The sequence below is a fragment of the Taudactylus pleione genome, unplaced genomic scaffold, assembly GCF_031769625.1.
Source record: "Taudactylus pleione unplaced genomic scaffold, aTauple2 ptg000803l, whole genome shotgun sequence".
NCBI lineage: Eukaryota > Metazoa > Chordata > Amphibia > Anura > Myobatrachidae > Taudactylus > Taudactylus pleione.
This window is the reverse complement of record NW_028285205.1, coordinates 4408727-4433447: the sequence shown is the minus strand read 5'-3', so window position 1 is coordinate 4433447 and position 24721 is coordinate 4408727. Positions and strand designations below refer to the sequence as shown.

At 42.3% G+C, this 24721-nt stretch overlaps 1 protein-coding gene across 2 annotated transcripts in view; it reads right to left on the bottom strand.

Annotated features, from left to right (window-relative positions):
- Positions 1 to 24721, bottom strand: part of NFATC2 (nuclear factor of activated T cells 2) — a 132539-nt gene that overhangs the window by 39290 nt on the left and 68528 nt on the right. For both annotated transcript variants that reach the window (XM_088458061.1, XM_088458060.1), the window contains 3 exons: positions 20521 to 20576; positions 18598 to 18724; positions 16638 to 17285 (listed from right to left, as the gene is read on the bottom strand). In XM_088458061.1, coding sequence (XP_088314187.1) covers positions 16638 to 17285; positions 18598 to 18724; positions 20521 to 20576 — 831 coding nt within the window. The remainder of the gene's footprint in view (positions 1 to 16637; positions 17286 to 18597; positions 18725 to 20520; positions 20577 to 24721) is intronic.

Below are 24721 nucleotides of genomic sequence, written 5' to 3'. Positions count from 1 at the left end.
ACACCTATCCTCCAATCACGCCAAATAGCCAATTTTGGTGCGCCGCAAACTTTGCAACTTAGCCATGCCATACAATTTTTTCTTAAAATATGTTTCTTAATGTGCTACTATACCAATTCCTTTGCAACAAAAACACAAATCAGAAGTGCTACGTACACAATTAGCATATTAAGATGCAAAATTCAGCAAAAAGTACATTATCTAGGTAAAAAGGCAAAATACAGAGGTCCTATTCTATACAGTACAAGTGACTTCCCCCCCCGCGCATCGGTATGCCTAATCTGCTACCTTTTACCAATTAATTTGCGACAAAATACTAATTCTAAATACAGTATCTAGTACACGATTAGCAATTTATGACTTAAAATTTGGTAAAAGTACTGAAGCCCAGGTCTCGCTACCAGCGGCAGGGCGTATAAGATGCACCAGGCGTCTCATGCCATATGACACAAAAGAAGATAGGTGTAGGAGGACACACCTGTACATAGATGACTATACCAATATTGAATGTACTTCCGATATCTTAGAACTCCAGGTACCTAGAGAATCTGTATGCATGCATATAGGATTCTATAGCACAAAAAGGATTCCATTGCTCCGCACATAGGGGTGAACGATTATTATCCTTTATTTATATGGTGCCACGTGTTCCGCAGTGCCTCAAAGTCCATAAATAAGTGAACAAGAAACCAGTGACTTACAGTACAATACAATGCAGGACAATCTGCATAGGTACTAATACAGAGAAGTACATTACACTACACACTTATATAATGAAAGTACTCAAAATACACAATTACATAATGTATACAAAGAGCACAGGGGGGCCTGCTTACATTCTAGGGCATAGGAAGACACAGAGAGATAAGGGGGAGTAGGTGAGAAGAGCAGAGGATGGAAAGCTATGTGATGGGGTGGTAAGCTGGAGTGAAGAAAGGAGTCTGAAGCATACTCGCCTAACCTCCCAGAACCAGAAGGCACCAGAATTCCCGGCCTCCCAGAAGAGTGGTCAAGTCTCCCAGAGCCAACCCGCCACCCACTTCCCGAGTGAAGTGGTCAGTACAGGCGGCTGATGACGTGATTCACAATGAATTGCGTCATTTGCCATTTGGAGGAGTTTGAATTTAATTCTCTGGGGATAAGGAGCCAGTGGAGTAACTGGCATAGTGGGGACAGCAGAAGTAGATCAATGAGAAAGGTAAATGAGGTAGGCAGCAGAATACTAATACTGAGCATTTAAATATATGTTTCTTACAAATATCACAGATTTAAATGTTGTGAGGTAATTGTGTCATTTTGTTTCATAAGTAAAACTGCCAAAAGTTATTTTAAACACACACATAGAGCAGGATTCAATTAGTCGCATTCATGTCCCCGAAGGCAGATTCTTCTCGCAGCCTATCGAGCTGCCGTAACTGGCAGATGGTAGCTTGCGTGTAATTGAATCCAACCCTTTGATGCTTTCATAGCATGCGGCGATAACTACAGATGTGTCCACGTACATCTATCCTCTGTGCGCTACAAATTGCAGTACACAACATATGCGACGTTGCGGTGTCAGCTACTGTGACACTGTAACGTGGCATTTCACATGCAGATATAGCTGCAGCCACACACAGAATATAGGCATCCCACATATTTTTATCAGCATAAAAGTTACAATTGTGACATTTTATAAAAGAAAGCCAAATACACCCAGCTCCAAGTACACAACTACAAACACCCCAAAGAAATTAAACTGTGTAATTATATACTGGGTGAATGGTATAATCAGTTCAGACACCAATTAAGACAGTGATCCATATGAAGCTATGCCAAATAGTTATGGACCAAGTCTAGATGGACGATGATAAATAGCGCAAGTCTTCTGGATCAGACACAAGTGACAGACCAAAAACCATGTAATCTACTATTGAACATTTGTAACTGTTGTGTTTATTAAAAATATATATCTATATGTAAAAACCACTTACAGCTCTACATAAAGCTATATTTCTCTCACCAGGCACATTTTAATGCATCAGGAAATATTATTAGAATGATGGACTAGAAGAGCACAATTTTTCCACTGGTGGCATTAGATTTACACTGGTGTTTGAACTGCACCCAGAAACCGCACTATCAAGAATTTCAGAGCAGACATTTTTTTCTTTTTGTAAAAGCAGACTTAACCATATTCCAGAAGAAGGGAAGGCTGTCTAACAATATGCCAAGTGCTTAGGGAGAATGGTAGCAGCGCTGCAAAGCTTTGCTAAGTAAGGAGATAATGAAAACTGAATGATCAATTGATCTACGCTACACAATACTATATTGCTATGTTTCCACTATAAATTGTATGTACAGCATATTCTAATCTAAACCACAAACCCCATCTATATTGAAATATTTCAAAGGTGTGAAAGACGTTAAGGGTGTAACCTCCCAGCCAATTATTGATGTTACATAGAAAAGGCAGAAAGGAGCATATGGAGTTAATGGTAGCAGTGTTTCTGGATACCATTCTGTAGTGTGCAAGAACTAGGGATTATTGTTCTGGAGGATTGATGTGAACACGTTGTGTGGAATAATCTTAATACTTGTGCAGAATTGAGGATGCGGGTAAACTTACATACTAATGTGACATTTTTGAGTCTCCCTGACAAGTGGGAGTGTAGATAAGTGTTGATAGATCTGATATAAAATAAGTTAAGACATTGGGCCTGATTCAGAGACGCTCGTAAGCGGCCGCTCGTTCGCTCCGAGCGATGTTTGCCCAACTGCGCATGCGTACGGATCGTAATACGCATGCGCGAACCAGTCAGTGCGGCCGAAAATAGTTTGTTCGCAAAATAGCGAATGCCTGCTATTTTGAGTGACATGAGGAGGCGTATGTGGGTGGTAACAGGGGAAGGTGCTTGAAAACGGGGAGCGGAGATCCGAACGCAGGCGTGCTTAAAGGTCAAGACGGGCGTTTTATGGGTGTGCATAATTAATACAGCAGCGTCATTGACCACGTCACTGGGTTATTTTATAGCCAGAACTGCTCGCAAAATTGTGGTAGCAAAAACCAACCCCAAGAATAGCGAGCAGTTCATACGCTGGTCGATGTACTCGATTAATCTAATAAATAGCGGACATGACGCCCAGGGGGCGTATTTTAAAAAAAAACGACCGCAAGTTTTGTTCGCTCGTTCAGACATAGAGGTGAGAACAGACCGCAAAGAGCGAACGGTTCATTTGAATAGCCACCCCTATTTTCTGGACGAGCGAGCGCTAATTGTGTACGGCTCTGAATCAGGCCCATTGTCCTCACAGCCTCCAATTTATCATACACAATAACAAGGACTTAGAGTAGGTAATTAAAAGGCAAAGTGCAGAAAAGTCTAGTATAGACAACCAAACTAGAATGCAGATTTTCTGCTAAGCTATTTAGCAATGTTGTAAATGATTGTGAATCTTGCAGCAAATCTACACATTACAAGGATTTCCTGTACTCCCTGCATATGTACAGTGGATTTATAAAACGTCTACATACTTGTTTAACAATTACAGGTTATTGTGATTCAAAACATAAAACAAACCAACAAGATGCAAGACCTACACTACCTTAATTGCATAAGTGTGCTTTTCCCAAAGGGGCTTTAGCTATGGTCAGAGTTAACCAATTCAAAATAATTTTCAAGGATACTTAGCATAAACCTGTCGGCAATGAAAGGGATTGTGATTAGCCCAAACTACAGATCTGCTATATCTGTAGGATAAGTTGCAGCATCTGGGATAGGCATGGACCATAAGGAACTTTCAAAACATTGTTCTCATTGTTGCGAGGTACTTAGGAGAGGTGTATAAGAGAATGTCAAAACGTATTCCATATACTAGTGCGAAGACTAATCAGTAGAGACAATGGGCTTGATTCAATTCACCATGAATTGAATATGCTCATGGAGCTATTCAATTCTGCGCGCTGTTAGGTCAGGGAATGCCCGTTCTCCCACTCCTCACGCCTTAAACAGGGTGTTTAGATGCAAGAACGGGCATTCTCAGACTAAATGTCCCGACACAATGCTGTTTCTGCAGCACTAAGGGCAGAAAACAGCATCGCGCCTGTATTTTTGTCAGATTTCTTCTCGCACCCCAGGAGGGATGTGAGAAGAAATCCTTAGTCGGGGTTAACAGCGCGATTAATTGAATAGCTCCAGGAGTTCCTTCCCGGCGCTATTCAATTCGCATTGAACTGAATCAAGCCCAATGTGGTACAACAGGGACATCGCTAAGATCTGGACGTCCCTTGATAGAGGATGAAAGGACAAGGAGAAAAACTTATAGGAAGGCTATGATTTTTACAACGATGAACAAAAAATGTTCCTTTAATGAAAATCGCTATGTTGGACAGTCTGAAATGGACATTATAACTCAGAAACTGAGCGATTTTTTGAACGATTACGTCGTTAACGACAAATCGTTAAAAAAATCGTTACGTGTGTATGCACCATAAGAACAGCATGCCTACTGACACATGATGGTGCAACAAGATTGGGATAGAACTGAGCAGTCTAGGGGGTATATTTACTAAAGTGAGAGTTTTCAAAAGTGCAGATGTTGCCCATAGCAACCAATCAGATTCTACTTAACATTTAACTAGCAGCTTCCATAAGATAATAGCTAGAATGTCCACTTATAAAAACTCTCTCTTTAGTAAATTTACCCCCAGGTGTGGGAAGTTGATAGAGACTTCTAAAAAACAAACGCACTACTATAATAAAAACAAAAAGGTGCGTCCATAAATTATTAGTTTAGGGTATATGCATCCTTCTACAAACAGGGTATCGTAGGGTTTTTACTATGTTCTCTATTTCAAAAGGGTTGTCTATTGTTTTTTTACTTGGATTTAGTTGGAGGGTCATATTAAAGGTGGAAAAGGGTCTGACATGATGTATTCTGATTTTGTAAAAATCTGCAGTTTCAAACAGATTGTGTAGATTTGTTATACCCACGTACGCTACAAAATGGGGATAAAAAAGGAGGGAGATTCGGCCACTTACTGTACGTCAGACAGGGTTTCATTTTCATATCCTAAAGTATTTTTAGGTCTACACTATATTTTCCATTGAGTACAAATCAGAGTCTTCCTATAAAATAATACAGTGAAAGTATGTGTTCTAGTACTTTGCAACCAATGTCAGAAATGCAACAATTATTATTACCTGTAACAAATACAGAATATGACATAAAACCTGTGCAAAATAGTCCCCCGATTATATTTTACATTGATTAAATCTGTCAAAGTATAATTAAGGTTAGCCACCACAAAAACACACTCCAATGTACCCAACAATAACACACTCCAATGTACCCAAATGTCTGTATTATGAATCTTTATTATGGCTAGTAACAACAGACGTCACAAAGTCATATGTTGTCTTAAAAGCTTGCACTCAAAACACCAATAAGACAGATGGGGATGTAGTCAGCATCCTGGTGGTCGGAATGCCAGCGGTCAGAAATCCAGACAGCATTTGGAATCACAGCTCTAGAATCCCGACGTAAGTATTAGGCATGGGGTTAGAGTTAGGCACTAGGGCGAGGGTTATGGTTACGGTGCGGGGAGGGTTAGGCTGTGGGAGGGGAGGGTTAGATTACTTACCTGCAGGCATCAGGATTCTGACTGTCGGTATTCTGACCGCCGGGTTCCCGTACCCAACCCAAAGACAGGCTGGAGAGCAGGCACCATCATCTTAAGCCCTGCCCATTTTGCCACGATTCACAGGTCAATCGGAAGGAGATGGAGCCAATAAGATGTGATTCCATTAGAATTGCATAATTTGGCTCCGCCCCCTCCCAATTGGCCTGCGAATCGCGGCATATTGATGCTAGGGGGAGGGGCCTAATGACATGGTGCCAGTCTGCCAGGGCCCATCCTTATCGGCTCTACAACCCGCAGCTGCTGCAAGGTAAGTGTGTGTAATGTATGTGTGACATATACCCACACAGCATCTCTCTCTCTCTCTTCTCAGGAAGATATATATCTATATCTATCTATCTTATATAATATATATATATTCAGGGCCGGATTAAGGGGGGGGCGACAGGGGCGGTCGTCCCTGGGCCCCCACACACGGAGGGGCCCCCACTATCAGCGCTGCGCTGTCTGCACCCGCCGCTAGTGTAGTGTAGACCGTAGTGAGCGCGGCCACACTACACAGTGACAAACACACAGCCACCGGTGGCAGCTGCAGCACCTTCCTGTGATGATGGGAGAGACGTCAGGACACTGACGTCTCTCCCATAGTGCAGGAGAAGAGCTGGGACTCAGACTGCAGCGGTCGCGTCAGGAGCGGGGATTCAGGTAAGTTGTGATTTTTTTTTTTTCATTGTGTGTGTGTGTAAGGGGCACTGCATAGGGGGGGGGCGCTACAGAGGGGGGCCGCTACAGGGTGCACTGTATAGGGGGATGGAGCCGCTACAAAGGGCACTGCATGGGGGGGCGCTACAGAGGGCACTGCGTAGGGGGGAGCGCTACAGAGGGCACTGCATAGGGGGGGCTGCTACTAGGGTCAGTGCATAGGGGCGTCTACTACTGGGGGCACTGTATAGGGGGGGACTACTACTGGGGCAATGCATGGGGGGGGACTACTACTGGGAGCACTATATAAAGGGCACTGCGTAGGAGGGGACCACTACTGTGTCTGGTGGCACTACTGGGGGCACTGTATAGGGGGACCACTACTGGGGGCATTATATAAGGGGAACTGCATTGGGGGGGACCACTACTGGATCTGGGGCACTATATAAGGACAACTACTGGGGGCATTATATAAGGGGCACTGCATAGGGGGACCACTACTGGGGGCACTGCATAAGGGGCATTACTACAGGTGGCACTGCATAGGGGGGACTGCTACGGTGGGCACTGCATAGGGACCACTACAGTGGGTATTGCAAGAGGGGCATTACTACTCAGGTGAATACAAAGGAAAAAAAATGTTCCTAGGGTGACAAGAAACAGTGGTATATAGGGGTCCCCACAAGTTTGTTGCCCATGGACCCCCACAGACCTTAATCCGGCCCTGTATATATTTATCAAGCCATATGTTTTTATTTTAAAATATCTACATCCTTAATTCAAACACCCCTCTGGATAATACCTCTGTATAAATGTCTGTTACAGAGGTCAGAACTAAACCAACACATACTGCCCCTGACAATAAAAGGCAAATAAATGAAGGTAGAGCTATATCAAGTGATATATCAAGAGTTGAGACAGGGGGCAGTGAATGGACATTGGGCCTGATTCAGAGCTGAACGCTCTGACCAGAGCGCTCGCTCTGAATCAGGGCCCTCCTCCCTGAAAATGGAGCGTCCTCTTGAACGCTCGAATAGCTGTGGGTGACCACCCACAGCATATGCGAGCGTCCATGATGATGGTCGCGATGGTCTTGACCATCGCGACCATCGGGCTTGCGACGGAGACCCTGCGGTAGGGTCTCGCTGCCGCAAGCCCAGGAGTGATTTTGGCTCTATCAGAGCCAAAATCACTCCCACTGACATCACTAGTGATGTCAGTGGGGCCGGCCCCAGACGGAAGGCGCTCCCATGGGAACGCCTCCGTCTGGCAGGCACGCCCACCGAAGGGGGCGTGCTGTCAATCAACATCGACAGCACATCCCCTTTGGTGCGAGACCCGGAGCGACAGCTTGGCTGCCGCAGTCCGGGTCTCGCGCATGCGCACGACGGAGCTTCCTCCGTCGTGCGCATGAGCAGTGGGGGAACATCGACCCGTTTGCTCGTGAACGGGTCTGAATGACCCCCATTATCCATTCAACCATGAACTACACATTTTTGATCCATAATAGACATTTGCAATATATTCTTACGGTAAGTTTGAAATCATATAGATATTGATTTGTTGCACAACAATGCTTGAGAGGTGGGCATGACCTTTGCATTACTTGGTTGTGCCCTTAAAGAAAATGTCATAGTACATAGACGTGTGTAAAGGCCCCCACACACGGACCGATAGAGACATTTACAATCTGACAGATTGGAGCGATATCGCAGCTATATCGTTCAGTGTGTGGGCATGATATCGGCCACTGCGCGCTCCCGTGAGGTCATCCATCGCTCCCCCTGATCTTTCTGTTTGCACAAGAGATCTGGAGAATCGATGGACGATTTCATACTCGTCCATGCTTGGGGGCGGTATATCGGGTGGTAGGGCAGTGGATCAATCTGTATGTGGGGACTGTCCGAGATGTCGGCCGCTGGATCGTGCATATCGCACCGTGTATGGGGGCCTTTACTGAGATAAGAATTGTGGCTGTGCTTGCAAGTGCTCTCCACTAGAGGGTGTGAAACCTCAACCCTAGGGGAATTAGGCTCTAAATAAGTACGTAGGAGTGGCTGCAGATTAGGGGGTAAATTTACTAAAGTGAGAATTTTTATAAGTGAGTTTTAAAAGTGATGTTGCCTTAAGCAACCAATCAGATTCTAGCTATTATCTTCTAGAAGGTGGTAGTTAAATGTAGAATCTGATAGGTTGCTATGGGCAACACCACTTTTAAAACTCACTTCTAAAAACTTTCACTTTAGTAAATTTACCCCTAGACTTACTGCCAGTACGGGTATAAAGCCTGTAAAATGCAGGTATGGATACCGTAAAAGGGTTAATGATAGATTAGTAGCAGGATGATACTATTACACAACTTGTCCTTGGTGGGTTGTCTACACAGGAAATACCAAATTTAAAGCCAACCCTTAGGCACTACATTTAAACCAAAACCAGCCAAAGATACAGGAACTGTGCATCGTACTGGTGCCAACACAGCAGTGTTTTCGATTTTCTTGCATAAAACACTTCCAAGACTGTGGTGGACGAAATCAGACTTTAGTAGATATAACATTTTTATATTATTAAATATAATATATATAAAGAAACATCATGGAAGGCTCTTAAAGCCTATGGGCTGTATTTACATAGCGGCAGCTTACTTCTTGGCGTGTTGGAGCTGGAAATTTAAAGCAAAACTAAAATTCAGTGAAAACCCCAGCGTTACAAAAGCAGCTGCTTTGTAAATGTAGCCCTATAATTGAAATAAACTGTAATAGTGCTTGGTAAGTTTGCGTGGCATTTAGCACTGAAATAGAAGATTCATTGGGCTTCATTCAATTGAATGCGAATTAAATAGCGCCGGGAGGGAGCGCCTTAACTAAGTTTTCCACCTTCTGACTTAACTTGATAGGCCACTTATATATATCCGTTTGTGACAGAGTCCCTGAATTTGTATATGAAGTGCTACAATGTAGCAGCCGTAGTTTTGTTCATTCCAAGTTCCGTTGTGCTTCATATACAGACTCAGGTGCACATTGATACACAAGTGTCACATATCAAAGTAATCAGCAGTGTCTGCTGGTGCGTCCCAGTCACATCGCATTATGAATGATGCAAGTTCGTAAAATAAAAAAAATAAATAAAATAGACGGCAAACAAGTTGCATGGGACCTGGCGGCTCACTCACACCAGGCAAGTCGCGCTGTCTGGCACATTGAGGCTAGATGTATGAGGACACACCTGTATATCCATTCCTGAAGCAACCTTTAATCAATGTATTATATTTTCTTGCATCCCTCTGTGCTTTTAGCCTTATATTTATAATCCAATAAAGATATTTATTTTCAATGCTGTGGATCACATGCAGCTCTGCTGTAATCTGACCTGGATACAATTGTTATATCCCAATAAAACATTGTATGATACTATAAAATCATGACTAAAAATCATTCAAACATTGGAGGGTATGTGCTAGTTAGTAGGTGTGTGTAATATCTTCCCCTTAGTATGCAAGCTTGTTTTTCCCCAGCACTATCCATGTTACCACTGCTCCAGTCTGCTACCCTGTCCTTGTCCCCTTCAGCAACTGTTGGTTTGCCCATTGGTTGGATACAAGATCACTGAGCACTGTATAGAGATGGCTCTGTATGTTCTTGCATACTGTATTTATGGTGTGTTACCTTGTTATTGTTTTCTATATATAGCTTGTATAGTACTACATAACCCTTGTGGCACCTTAGAAATAAAAGTTTAATAACTATGCAGGATAACATACTGTAGGGCAATGAGTCACTCTGCAGAAACCTTTCGCTATTCTCTGCACAGTTAATAATATATATGAAGATGCATATTCATTTTCAGCTCAGGATTACAATGCAACTAAGGATGAATTGGTCAACTGGAGGGAAAAGCACAGCAAGCAACAGAGGGTTACATTTACATTACATGACCCCTGACAGGTCCATCAACTTCCTCCTTCCATTCAGTCCTCATATTGTGATGTGTTTTTATAAAGTTATTATTATTTTTGCCACCTTTCCCTCGTCTCTGCACCACCTCCTTCTTCCACTCAGACAGCCCATGTAGTTTAGCCATCTACTTCAAAGACAAAATGAACACTAGTGAAAATGACATCTCCCCATGCCAGCTCTGACATACAGTAGCACACCCTTCTTGACCTACTGCATTCCCCAAGTAACCCTCAGCTAATTCTCCCCTGTAACAGACAAAGGGCCTGATCCAGAGATGGATCCTCTTAGCATCGCTACTGCGACTTTGGAGCAGCAGCAATGCTAACATATTCTAATGCAGCAGGAGGCGTCTGATGACAAAAGACACCTCCTGCCAGCATGTCAGATCCGAGTGCTGCATCCGAAGACACAGCATTGGTTCAGCACTGCGACCCTCGGGCCGCAGTCATCACCCATCTGAGTAAGTTTCAGCTTACTGAGAATATGCAATACTCCGTCAGGGTAAGGGAATCTGCTTCGGAAGACATAGGCCCTGGCGCACCTACAAAACAGCGTTTTGATCCCCACCGTTGCCGCCCCCAAATGGCCACAGCATGTCAATCATCTTTCCTGGTTCATTTCCTACCTACCCAATTGGACCTTCTATCTCTGACAGACTCTTGCAGTCACGCCAATCATCAGCTATGGTATTCTCATCCCCCTGATTTTTTTCACTGTACACCTCCTCTCTCAGTAGTTCAGTAACTCAGCCTCCAGTACCCCTCTACGCCAACTCTACAGCTCATTCCCTGACTACCCATGTTTTCCATTATATTACAAAATTAAGGCTCTCTTTCTGAGCTGGATGCTGCAGCGTCTGTGTTTTTTTCAGTCTTGTGCATCGACTTTATGCAAATACTGGTGTGCCTCTGTATGTGCAAGAACTGGGACCCACACCCTGAGAATCTTTCAATGCTGTTATACTGCCTGGTGCCTCTTTAGATGCAACCATCAGCCGTACCATTGACTGATGGTTGCAACTACCCCATGCTTTGTGCAGATTCTCCATCAGAGTATGGCCTCCAATGTGAGCGATTATGCGTCCGAGTCTGCAACCACTTCAGTGACACACCTGCAACACTCCCATAACACGCCCATAAGACAGACCATCTCTGTGTCGGAATAGCCACTTCCCTGTCACCGCCCAGGATTGCCCAATACATTTAAAAAAAAATTCTGAGACCTTGATCCTCAATTGTGACTGACTCCGGCCCTGATTCAGAGCCAGACACTCTTTCGCTCTGAATCAGCGCTTTTTTTTTTTTGTGTCGGCCTCCTGGCCACTCACATAGCTGTGGGTGACAACCCACAGCTTATTGAAGCGGCCAGGTGATGGTCGCGACCATCGGGGTTTGCAAAGAGACCCTTGTGGTAGGGTCTTGTTCCCGCAAGCCCCAGTGAGCTTCCTGCTCTAATAGAGCCGGAAGCTCACCACTGACATCACTCGTGATGTCAGTGGTTCCACCCCCAAACGGCAGGCGTTCCTTCGGAATCAGGCCCTCTGTGAGCACAGCTGTGGGTACAGTGCTACTTAGATGCATGTGCAGCATAAGACAAAATATGGCCAAGCTGCGTCTGACATCAAAATTGAGTGCTACTCAGAATCAGGGCCTACTGTATATAATAATAATAATAATAATAATTTCATTTATATAGCGCTTTTCTCCTAAAGGACTCAAAATTGCTTTACATTGTTATATGTCTTTAGATAGTTTTGGGTCATCTATGTGGAAATAGCATGAAGCTCAACACGTCACAAACAGAGTTCATCATCCCTCCCCTCAAACCTCCCTTACATTCAAAAACAGCACAATCATAAGATCGCTGCCTTGGTGTCAACACTTGCTGATCCAATGCTGCGTCTTCGGATGCAGCACTCGGATTCAGTTCTGGGAATACAGATATAGCAAGTAACTGAGCATCTTGGTAAAACCATGCTGCACTGCAGTCGGAGCATATTAAAAACGTGCAGAGAGATTTAAATTTGGGAGGGAGGTGTCCAAACTGACATCTAAAGTGCAGTGTAATAATAAAGCTGTGCAGTATTTGTGGGCTACATGATGTAGAAGCCAGTATTTTCCTTGCATGCAAAATAAATGTATGTATTTGTACCCCTTGCATTGCAACATGGTTTGTCCAGGTTCACATTTACTTGCTATATCTTACTCTATTTCCAAAGCTGAATCAGGCCCACTGTCCACTACTTCACTCCTCACATCCAGTACCTCTCACAAGCCTGTCATCTTTAACTTCTAAATATTGCTAAAAAAAACAAAAAACACTTTTTCTTATACAAAATGCAACCAACACCCTTATGCGTGCCATTATCTCCTCTCCCTGACTACTAACAGAGGGCCTGATTCAGAGCCGCTCGCAAGCAGCCGCTCGTTCGTTCCGAGCGATGTTTGCCCAACTGCGCATGCGTACGGATTTTAATACGCATGCGCGAACCAGTCAGTGTGACCAAAAATCGTTTGTTCGCTAAATAGCGAATGCCTGCTATTTTGAGTGACAGGAGGAGGCGTATGTGGGTGGTAACAGGGGAAGGTGCTTGAAAACGGGGAGTGGAGATCCGAACGCAGGCGTGCTTAAAGGTCAAAACGGGCGTTTTATGGGTGTGCATAATTAACAAAGCAGCGTCACTGACCACGTCACTGGGTTATTTTATAGTCAGAACTGCTCGCAAGATTGTGGTAGGAAAAACCAACCACAAGAATAGCGAGCAGTTCATACGCTGGTCGATGTACTCGATTAATCTAATAAATAGTGGACATGACGTAGGATGCAAGCGGCCAGGGGGCGAAGTTATCCAAAAAACAACGCAAGTTTTGTTCGTTCGTTCAGACATGGAGGTCTCAACAGACCGCAAAGAGCGAACGGTTCATTTGAATAGCCACCCCCTTTTCCTGAACAACCGTCCGCAAATAGCGTCCGGCTCTGAATCAGGCCCAGTGTCTCCTACTTAGCATTCCCCTCATAGTAACAAAATCATACTTTATTAAAAGGAAAAGCAAACCTAAACTGGCAATAAGAGCTTAGTAAAATAGCCCATTAACTGTCACTTGTAAAGGAGATACGAGTATATCGGTCAAGGGTGTATTAGGTTGCATTCTCTGGGGCTGACGCAAAGTTTTGGGTAAAATGTGTGCAAACTAGCGCATTTACACATCGGTGGCATACAAGCCTGCTTTACCAAAAGTCATCACCATTAGAGTGTATTTGTGCCAGCCCTTTGCAAAACATACGTTTCCTAATAGGCAGAAATAAGCAAAACTGCAGTCTGCATGAGCGGCATTGCATGAACACGCCATTACTGTGCTTGGCGTACTTATTCTAAGAGCTAAGAGCCATGACTGTCAGATGCAGACGGTCCTATATTTACATGCATTCGTGTTCTCAGCATGCTCAGAGCAAAATCAACCAAGTTACTGTATGTCACATAAACTGGCGTAGAAGTCACTTTGCATCAGTAACCTCAGTGTATTCTAAGGAGGATTATTTAGGGGAGACGACAGACAGACAGAAACAGCTAGGTTAAAGAATCATACCCTATATACACAGTCTTAGTTTTAATGTTGACAGAACATTGTACTGTATTGTATTGATGTATTAACACTTCAGCTCCTGTCTCTTTTCCTGCCCCAGGTGCCACTCTCACGGGTCACCTACCCACATGCTATGTTCCATTAAAGGGACCAAGAATTAACATTCACCTTTCCAGGAAGAAAGCGCTAATGAATGCCAATTGACTGTGGGCCATAGCACACAAATCTAGCCATTATACAACAGCTCTGTGGTATATTTTGTTCTAAGAAGGAAAGAACGCTTTATAATCTGCTGGAATGTAACAACGCAGACAGGACTCGGGGCCATCAACTATTTTTGCAGCAATCACATTTTCAAATGCGCTTAACTGACTCCATATTAGCAGAGATGCTTAAAGACAGAACAGTAAAGCAGATAATCTCAGAATACTCCAAGAAAATAAAAAGGAATGTAGCAAGTAAACAGTACAGAAGGGGATAATGTAACAGAAGACTGCAGCCTTATCGGGGCACATGAAGATCCCTTATAAAGTAATTATACAGGGACCAAATCAAATTTGCAGCTAAGCATCTCAGGTTTTCCTACCTCCCAGAGCTGTGTTCACCTTTTCCTCCCATATGATGAGCCTGTGCTATTATACACTTAATTAACAGAAGGAAATTCAGGTCCCGGCAGGACTGGGCTGCGATGTTGGGATTACAGTACACATGGATACAGTGATGTTTACATCTGAAGATAAAACTGTGCCCAGGAGGATCTTGAAACAAAAGAGACAACTTTGTGCATCCATCAATGTGCCACTGTTCCCGAGCAGCCCTGGCAAGACGTGGCCTGTAGCTGTTGTCTGTTATCTGCATTTAACAGTTCACATATCAGCCAAAGTAGAAACTGTGTAACAGACAATCCAATTATTTTATTTAGCAACAAAAGTTCCATTATTAAAAGGGCTAGTATTCAAATATCTTCAGTGAGTAAAGGAATTCAACTTGTTACAGTCCTGCCTAGTGACCTCTCACTTCCCTAAAATACAGAGTGTTTGCATTATTCAAGCGCAAAAACAAGCTATAAATAGCAACAAAGTGAATATAAACTGTATGAACAACTAGTGGCAAATCTAAGCTGATGGAAGCAACTATTTTATGTGTACTTTGGTGTGTATTACAAGTTTTAATCACAACATGCAACTGTTTTGTGACTTTAATCTATACAGCTGTAAATTAATTAGATTTAATTAGAAATTGGCAATAGTTATGGCTATATCTTACAGGACATGCCAGGACTTGTAGTTCAAATAACAGCTGGAGATTACAAGTATATGTTATGGTCACCAGGTATTTAGCTTATTGTGCACACAAAACTTGGTAGAACACGCATACATGCCTACTGATAATAAGTTTTCAATAACGGCCACATATGGGCAGCACAATTCACCTAGTCCCTGGGTAGGTGTTACTTTGATGTCAATGTTTTACAACTTAATAAAATGGGTACACTGAACTACAAACCCCACCCCTGCAGGGCACACAAGAAAGCACACCACATCACACTCCTGATTGGTTGCTATGGGCAACACCTTCACTTCTATAAACCCGCACTTTAGTAAATATACCCCCAGGGCTGCTCTTCCACTTATACTGCAGGTAATCCCCAAAGTGACATCTATTATCCTTTGTATGTTACATTATTACAATATGCATGCAATACAAAGGGAATGCATATATGTTCATTATAGTCTAGTGTACTCCCCAAAAAATTATGCCAGCCAAAAGGCATCAAGAAGTAGCAGAGTGGGGGCTCAGTTGTCTGCAGCTTTTTCATAATCAAAGTCTGTAGGATCTGGTTCCTCTAGTGCAGGGTTTCCCAACCACAGTCCTAAGGGTACACTAACAGTCCAGGTTTTAAGGATAGCCATCTTGAGCACAGGTGACTTAATTAGTACCTTAGTTATTTTGATATAACCGTCTGTGCTAAAGCATGGATATCACTAAAACCAGGACTGTTGTCATGCCTTGAGGACCGAGGTTGGGAATCACTGCTCTAGTGAAATCAGCATCAGATTAATTAGTGTGTTCTACTTCATGCGATTCCTTAAACAGGTTCTAATTCGTTTTAGAGTAGAGTAGCTGACCAGATACAGCCAACTTGATTTTTGGGCACAAATAATTTTTTTTTAAGAGCTGTCCAGATACTGCCCCACTTGCTATCTGGACAAATACAGCTATTCCACTTGCTGGCTGGACCCAGATAGCAACAACGCAGAAAGTGCACACAGGCAGTCTACTCGCTTCACCAGCACCTGTTCCCGCCAGCAACCACGCACCCTTCCTTTTACACTGGGTTAGGAATCTGAGGCTGCCTGGCACTGTGACATGGCCAATAAGTTGCACTGCGCTGACGTTTCTATATGAAACGTCAGTGCAGCATGACTTATTCGGTTGCTTCACAGCGACGGACAGCAGAGAATTTGCCAGGCAGGCCGTGCAAGAATTAAAACACTCTATTTCATATTGCTCCAAATATCTGCAAGTGGGTCCCATCGCACGATAGGTCGTCTGAGTACATATCGTTAAATGTGTACCCAGCTTAAGGCCACAGTGGTCCCATAATAATGTACACTGCACATGGGTGCAGTAAGGTGTCTTTATTCTCTACTTCTGCTATACAGTGGGTAAAATACTGTTTAATAACATAAATCATATTTACTAATATCATAGCTTGGCAATTTACAAAGTAGTGGCCATTCTAGTATAATTATAATATATCAGGGTTCTTACCATCATCCAGGTAGGCCTGGTCCAAGTTCTGTTCCTGCTTAACGGTGATGCCAGCAGGTAAAATTTCCTTTTGCTCTGTGACCAGATGGCCATTTTTTGGAGATCGCTGGCTGTTGGACTGCTGCTGGATTACAGTAGGATAGGGGCTGGGACTTATTCTCTGTGCCTGGCTGGGTCGCGTAAGATTGGGAGAGAAGTCGGAGCACATTATATGCTGGAACTCCTGGTGGCTTCCACACCTCATCTGATGGTTGGTGGGAGAATACTGAATGACTGGAGATGGCTGTGGATTGGCAGTAGACTGGATGGGAGAGCCAGTGTGGACAAGAACAGATCTGTGAGCATCTGGAATAGCAATCTGCGGAGCTACCAGGGGAGGCTGCCGATAGCCAAGCTGACTGGGGCTGAGACTTTTGCTTCTTTGGTAGACAGAAGGATTCTGCTGTGGATATCGGGAGTCTGGTGACTGAAGACCAGCTCTTAGTTGAGACTGACATGAGACCAGGTTAGTCACCAAGCAGGAGGGAGAATCATTGCCCAGTAGATGTTGAGTGTAGTAGCTCTGTGACACTGTTCCAAGCCCAATATGTGCGCTGCTCCCAACTATGGAATGATATTCATCAAGAGGTTCGGTTTTAATAGATGGCACTGAAACAGTGAAAAACAGCACAGTACTCCTATTAGTAATTACATCTGCAGAGTGGCAGACACAGCTACAGACCCCGGTAATCTCTCAGCTTCTTATTCATCATCACTTATAAAATAAACATATAATATATGTTACAAATAAATTTTTTAACTACATGATGAAAAATGATGTCACAGAGCATATAACATCATCATACAAATAACTGGAGGCAGCGAATAGCCCACTAATAAGCACTTAATGCTTGTCAATGCTTATTATACTAAAGTGTCATAATTTACTATTGACACATACATGATGAAATATTAATAGATTACCCTCTGTATTATGATTTACCAGAGGTGCTGGGACGATACTGTTGCTTTGTGACCATGCGTTTACCTGGCTGAGTACATGCCTATTAAACATACGGTAATCATGTGAATAATCCAGCGAGTTAAACAAGTCAGCTTAAAGAAACTGTCCAAAACTTTTCACAAGGATGGAATAATAGTATCCTCACTATCAGCATGCCAATAGGGTTGACCCCATTTAATTATAGAATAAGCAGTTGCTGAATGTTTAAATGCGATTCTAACAAGCTAAATATAAATCATATTTAAAATTGCTTATATGACAGTGGGGTAACTGCTTTGGAAGCATGCACTGCTTCTGAGCTCAAATGACGTGACTGTTTATTTCTATGTTATTGCTGTCATATCATATGTAACTCTTGTGCCACAGCTAATCCATGCAGGGCTAAAATAGCAAACTTTTGCCTTGGAAAGGGTATGCAGCAGATAACAGCACAGAGATTTAGCCAGTTTTCATCATAAATGTATGATTTAATGAATCCATTAATAGGATGAGTCAAACAGACCTATATAAAAAAACATCTTGTAGGTACATGGAGTAAGGCAAATATTTTGCTGTAATATATTTCAGTATTTATGGCCTGTCTCTTGCTTAGTGACCTGCACTAGACCTTCATGCACTATACACAACCAGTATGACTCACAATGTGGAACCACAATGACGAGATTTAGCATAAGTCCACAATGAGGATACCAAATGTTATACCAGACGCATAGAAATGGGTTTATGATTCAGACATTATACACTTCCCCAACAATCAGGACATTTGTATTGGTGCATGAGAGTACTGTATCCAATAATAAAAAATTTATGTAAAAAATCTGTTTAATATGCCATTGCACAAGCACTAAACTCTAGCTCTAACCAGTCCAAAGACCTGGGGTCAGAAAAATGTTAATCAATAAACCAACAAAGCAGATGATCCTATGACTAGGTATCTAAACACAGCCATATAATTACCTGGGATGTAAGTGAAGTGCTGGGCCTGGCTTTTTTTCCTTTTTCCATTTATTACATTGAAATTCACTTTCACTGGGGAGCTGATGTGCTTGTTGCGATATTCCGGAACCTCCACAAACAGCATGCTCTAAAATGAGAGGAAAGGGGCAGTTACATTCTGCAGTCAACAAACACATTCATACTCACTCCGAGAAGGTGTACTTTACACAATATATAACATTCCATGGCTACTACTGACATTCACTTGGGACTTGTAGCCAATGTCACTTCTAATTCATTCTATGGATTTTTGAATAGCATTTTCAAGAACAGGCTCATAGTGTAGACGTGTACATTATTTGCTTTGTGAAAAGTAAGCAGAGAATATAAACCAATGCTTGAAAATAAAATTCAAGTGGCATATTTATTAATATGCCTCTAATGTCCCCAATACTTTGGTATCAGACTAGCTGTGAGTTGCAGTATGGGATACCATATTACCGGAGAAATTTAAGATTGCTCCGTATCGGGGATAGCTGCTCTGAAAAGCAGCTGTCCCTGCGAGCCCAACATTCACACATGTCCATGGAGAGGACTAACAAGAGGGAGGAATCAGGATGACTCTCTCTTCACAACCCAGACCTCCTTCCCACAGAAAGGAGCTGGGCTCAAGGGAACCAATGCAATGCCATCTGAAGATGGTGTAGGTTCCAGGTGCCAAACTCAGAAAAACAATCAGTTTTCAGAATTTGATGAATAAAGGTCCCCAATACTACAGTATGGGCATGGCGGCTAGGATCGGAGATGCTATCGGTGATATCTCTTGCATTCCCACTGTGATGAATACCTCTGGTACCTGGATTTTTACTCTTCACTTACATTCAATGATGATGAATGGGCCCCCAAATCACAGAGCCATTCTCTCTATTTGTTACTATAAGGATTCCTGTATGTATTCTTTAAACAGAATACTAGGATAGCCTTGTGGAATGAAATCTGTAAAGCCTATAACGTTTTGACAAAGTAGTGATAATTATTGATTCCTACCAACACTGTTAATAAGCTGAAACAACAAATAATGTTGCCTTCTGTTTGTTCTCCTAAAGTTTAAAAGGTGCCACAAATGTGCACATAGCGAATGATACCTATAATACAACAAGTTACCTGCAACTAACCAGCAAATTCTGTCACATGACCACCTAAGGAGCTCAGCAGCTATCGTACGATCTGCACTATCTATTTGCTTGTCAGGTCACGCCTCATCTTGAGAGTCGTGAGCAGGGGTACAGGCTAGTGGTAATGCAAGCTCTACTTGTCTCATCAAGCCGGTTTTGAGTTATGACTGAGCAGTCATCTGACTTTATTAGCAGATACAGCTGTAGGACAGCCCCAAACAACTTCTTCTCAGCAGTCATCAGCCGAACTAAACATACACTTCAGGCAGTGAAGTCGCCAGTACATATGTAAATCAGGGAGACTAATCTGTACTAATATCAAATTATCCAGCATCATCACAGGCAACCCCAGCCTGAGGAAACCCTGCTATGGTAGAGACTGAGAACTTTGCAGGAAAGGGTCAGTGAACCATTTGTGTCCACAATGCATTTTGTCTTTCCGACAGCATAACATATAATTTATAATTATATGTAATGCACTTTACCTGCATATCCGCACTGCCAACAGCTACATCCCTAAACATAGCACTCCAAGATACCAAGCTTATGTAAAACACTGGCATTATCAATCAATTACTTAATATAACCCTACTATATAAAAAAGTACAGCATAATAATATTATATAGGTTTATTAATGAGTCTCATGATAATGTGTCTTGAATTTGATAAATGCCTGGCTGATGAAAAACAATTTACAGTACATCACGATTTTGGGGTCTCCATGTCCTAAGACACCATGATGCCCGTATATTATTACATTGTACTTACAGACTGACTTTTGTCTTTATCTACTGTGGCTTCCATCTCCCAAATCTGCTGGCCATCTAAAAAACAGAAGAGAAAATGGTTCACATTGCATTCTTTACCTGCAAAAAGAGAAGAAACCAACAATTTATAGCATTAAACTGTTCTCTACTTACTCCTCATACTTCTTAGTACATAAATCAGTGGAGCGTCTATCTACTGATAAATAATATACTATTCGACTAATTTTACTCTAGGTTTACGTGCTTATCAGCCCATTCTTGGCCAGTCATGGTTTCAGCCTCCAGGAACTTCTTTTTTTAAGTCCAATATGTGACATCTTCCCAGAGGCATGGCCAACCACTACCTATCATCATCTCCCTAGCACTGAGGACAGACTTAGCCTTTTGGGTGTTTTGACTAAGCCCGTTGTGGCTCTCCACACTCCATCTTGCCCATGAAAGCAAACTAATGATTCACCAGAATGGAATTACCTGTGGCTGTCCTTAGAATATTTGGTTCTGGTGACTGATAGATGTAGTGAGTCCATATATCCCACAATGCCCATTAAGCAATAATTTACAGTCATTTACAGTTGTCTCAGCCATTGTATTTGCTTCTGGGTTTTCTCCTTTCCCCACTTTTATTTGCTGATGGTAATAATAAGAAATATGTAGATCTACCTCCCACCCAGGGTGGGTAGGGTAAATGTAGGATTTCCCATTTACATGGATGACATCCTGATTTATTGAGCGTACAGCAGCTGTATTTTAGGGCCACTTCAAAAGATTTGCTGCTTCAGTGTGTTTACATTTTTTGTCAGATGTTACTATGGTATATTGAAGTAAAGTTAGATGCATTTCATCAGTGTCAGAGGCTTTTATTGACACTTACATTAAATTTATGCAAAGAGTCAATATTTGCAGTGTTGACCCTTCTTTTTTAAGACCTGCAATTCGCCCTGGCATGCTGTCAATCAGTTCTGGGCCACTTACTGACTGATGGCCGCCCATTCTTGCCTAATCAATGCTTGGAGTTTGTCAGAATTTGTGGGTTTTTGTTTGTCCACCCACCTCTTGATGGCTGACCACAAGTTCTCAGTGGGATTAAGGTCTGGGGAGTTTCCTGGCCATGGACCCAAAATGTAGATGTTTTGTTGCCTGCGCCCCTTAGTTATCACTTTTGCCTTATGGCAAGGTGCTCCATCATTCTGATAAAGGCATTGTTCGTCACCAAACTGTTCTTGGATGGCTCTTGGAGGACGTTTTGGTACCATTCTTTAATCATGGCTGAGTTCTTAAGCAAAATTGTGAGTGAGCCCACTCCTTTGGCTGAGAAGCAACCCCACACAAGAATGGTCTCAGGATGCTTTACTGTTGGCATGACACAGGACGAAGACTTTTGAAGGATGGCCTGGTGCCATAGTAACATCTGACAAAAAAGGTCTAAAAACACTGAAGCAGCAAACTTTGTAAAAAAAAACAATACTTGTGTCATTCTCAAAACTTTTGGCCATGGCTGTAGTTACTGGAGATTTTCCCCGTGATTAAGTCAACTATATCCAGGTTAAATAGGCAAAGACGTGTGTTGTTTATAGCCTTTGTTTAGAGAAATGTATAGTATAAAAATCCTTAGAATAGTTAGAGAGGTCTCCTAGTTTGCTTTCTCTAAGGAAAAATGTTAAATGCTCAGAATATACCAGCAGCTAAGATTAGAGGTATTATGAAAAATAATCTATACTGCTCTGCATATTATAAACAACTAGCCAGCTACTGACAATCACTGTTCCCCCTTGGTATACAAGTGCCCCACCAAAAGTATACCAGTCACAACTGCCCTCCCCCACTAGAGTCACCATACAATGAGCACACTACTAAAATTACTGAAGCAGAAACGCAATCATTCTGAAAACCATTAGCTGCTCAGACGCTGACAACACCATGATTTAATTGGTAACATCAAGGTGTTTGATAACAGACGTGACTTGCTCCATGCGATGCACTGTGAATAACTAGCTCTTTTAACGACTAGTAGCTAGGAGTGACTGCTGGATCTAAGTTAGAGCCAGTGTGTTCCTTTCCCTCCCTGTCCCAAGCTTCACTAGCTATAATGACTGGTATCTGTCTGGCTTAATACTAGCATATACATTGCACACTGCTAGGCTCATTTGGGCACAGCACAGAGACTCATACAAAGAGAGCTACTAATAACTTTCATCAAGATAGATCATATTTTCACAGACTTGAAAAACCTAATTATATTGATATGATATGGTTGTGATCATGGGAAGACATGTTTGTTGTGCGCACACAACTCCATTTCCTAAAGTAGTAAGGCACAGTATAAACAATGCCTGAAACACAACAATTTGCTGGTAGACATTACTTTTCAACAGTAAAACATGAATTGAATCATCCATAAAATATATGGCAATATTTCTGGCATGTGTAGAAGGGATTAATTACACAGTCTTGATATACAGAAACATGGCACAATAGTGATTTAGGGATCTATTCAGCAACAGTGACGATGTTGCCCAGAATATTATCGGGCAACATCGTCATGATTTGTTATCAATTATTAAAATTGAAGTAAGCTATATTTTCTGCAGGGACAGCGGCTGTAGTAACACGCTGTCATTGCGATGTTAAAGAAGGCATTGTTATCGTTTTCCGAATACAATAACTTCTATTTCTGCGCATGTTCAGTCATGCGCTTGGGAATAGTCTCCGTCCCTGTGCTGAGGTGACCGCCGATGGGTAAGTCCAAATACAGCCTTTCCAAATTGATTGACATGTGTATACAGGCTTTATATTAGTCTGTATGCATGTATATTTATGTGCTTTTATATTTAAAATGTATATATAAATATTAAATATAAAAGCACATAAATATAAATGTATACAGGCTAATATAAAGCCTGTGTACATGTCAATCAATTTAGGCAGGTTTGACATGCTCTAGAGTGACTTACCCACGGCGGTCACCGCAAATCAGGGATGGAGACTGGGTAGAGATACAAGATGCTGCAGGGACTTATGGGAAAATGTCCCTCTGTCCCTGCAGTTTTCGGGAAGTTTAATGTATTTTTTCATAGAACGCCATTCTGAGTTGGCGTTATATAAAGTAAATATTGAGTAATTTAACGCTTTTAGCTATTCAGCAAAGCAAAAAGTGTTAAAGCACTGTAAAGATCAAAGGCTGATCCCTACAGTGTAGTACTCTGTGAGAAGGGAATTCATGGAGAAGATAATTGCGTTATCTTCTCCATTATCCCATTGCTGAATAGTGGATTTAGATAAAAAATGCAGATATGATAGTTTCCGCATTTATGTAAAAAAAATCGTTGCTGAATAGACCATATCTTTTTAATACTTCTCAAAGTCACATATAGGGGTGTCGCTTTTTAGTTATAAAGTATAGTCCTTTCTTAGTATGGCTTAGAAATCCCTCTTCTCATAAAGAGGCTTGGTTATCTGGAAAGCCAGATTGGAATGCACCCCAGGATTAGCAACCCATGTTTGCTTGACAATTACCTGGGGGTGACAACCCCACAGTTGATAAGTAGGCACTGCACTTTAATGAGATTTTTTTTAGATGTTGTAGCCATACACACAGCGCTATATATTTTCAATGCTTTAGGTGTCACTCATTAGTTAATGTTTTATTTTGGATTTTTATTTTCAAAGCGCTAGGGGGAGTGGTCAGGATACTCCAAGATGTACTCGGCATCCAGACGGTCAGGATCCCGTCCCTGGAATCCCGACCACTGACATGCCAAAGATAAGTATTAGGGTTAGGCACTAGGGGGAGGGTTAGGCAGGGGGAAAGGTAGTTTAGGGTATGGGATACTTACCAAATTCTGTCTGGATTCTGAATGAGGGATGCCGCTGACGGTATTCTGACCGTCGGCATCCTAACAGCTGGGATCCCGTACCCAACCCTTGTCTCCCACTCCACTGAATCCTTCAGAGGCTCTCCTATGAGGTAGTGAAATGTTTAGGCTTAGAGAAAAACTTAGACGGACCCCAAGTTAAAAGGACAATCCCCTAGCCGAGCAGCTTCACAAGGAGGTCAGTTAAACTGGCAATGTTTTGGACCTGAATGATGGCACCTATATGCATTTTTAAGTTTAATGCCTTTTTTTTGTGCTACAGTACACAGTTGACAGCCTGTTCCTTTAAGAATTCAACACTGGAGGACTCCTGGAAAATCTATTATCTAT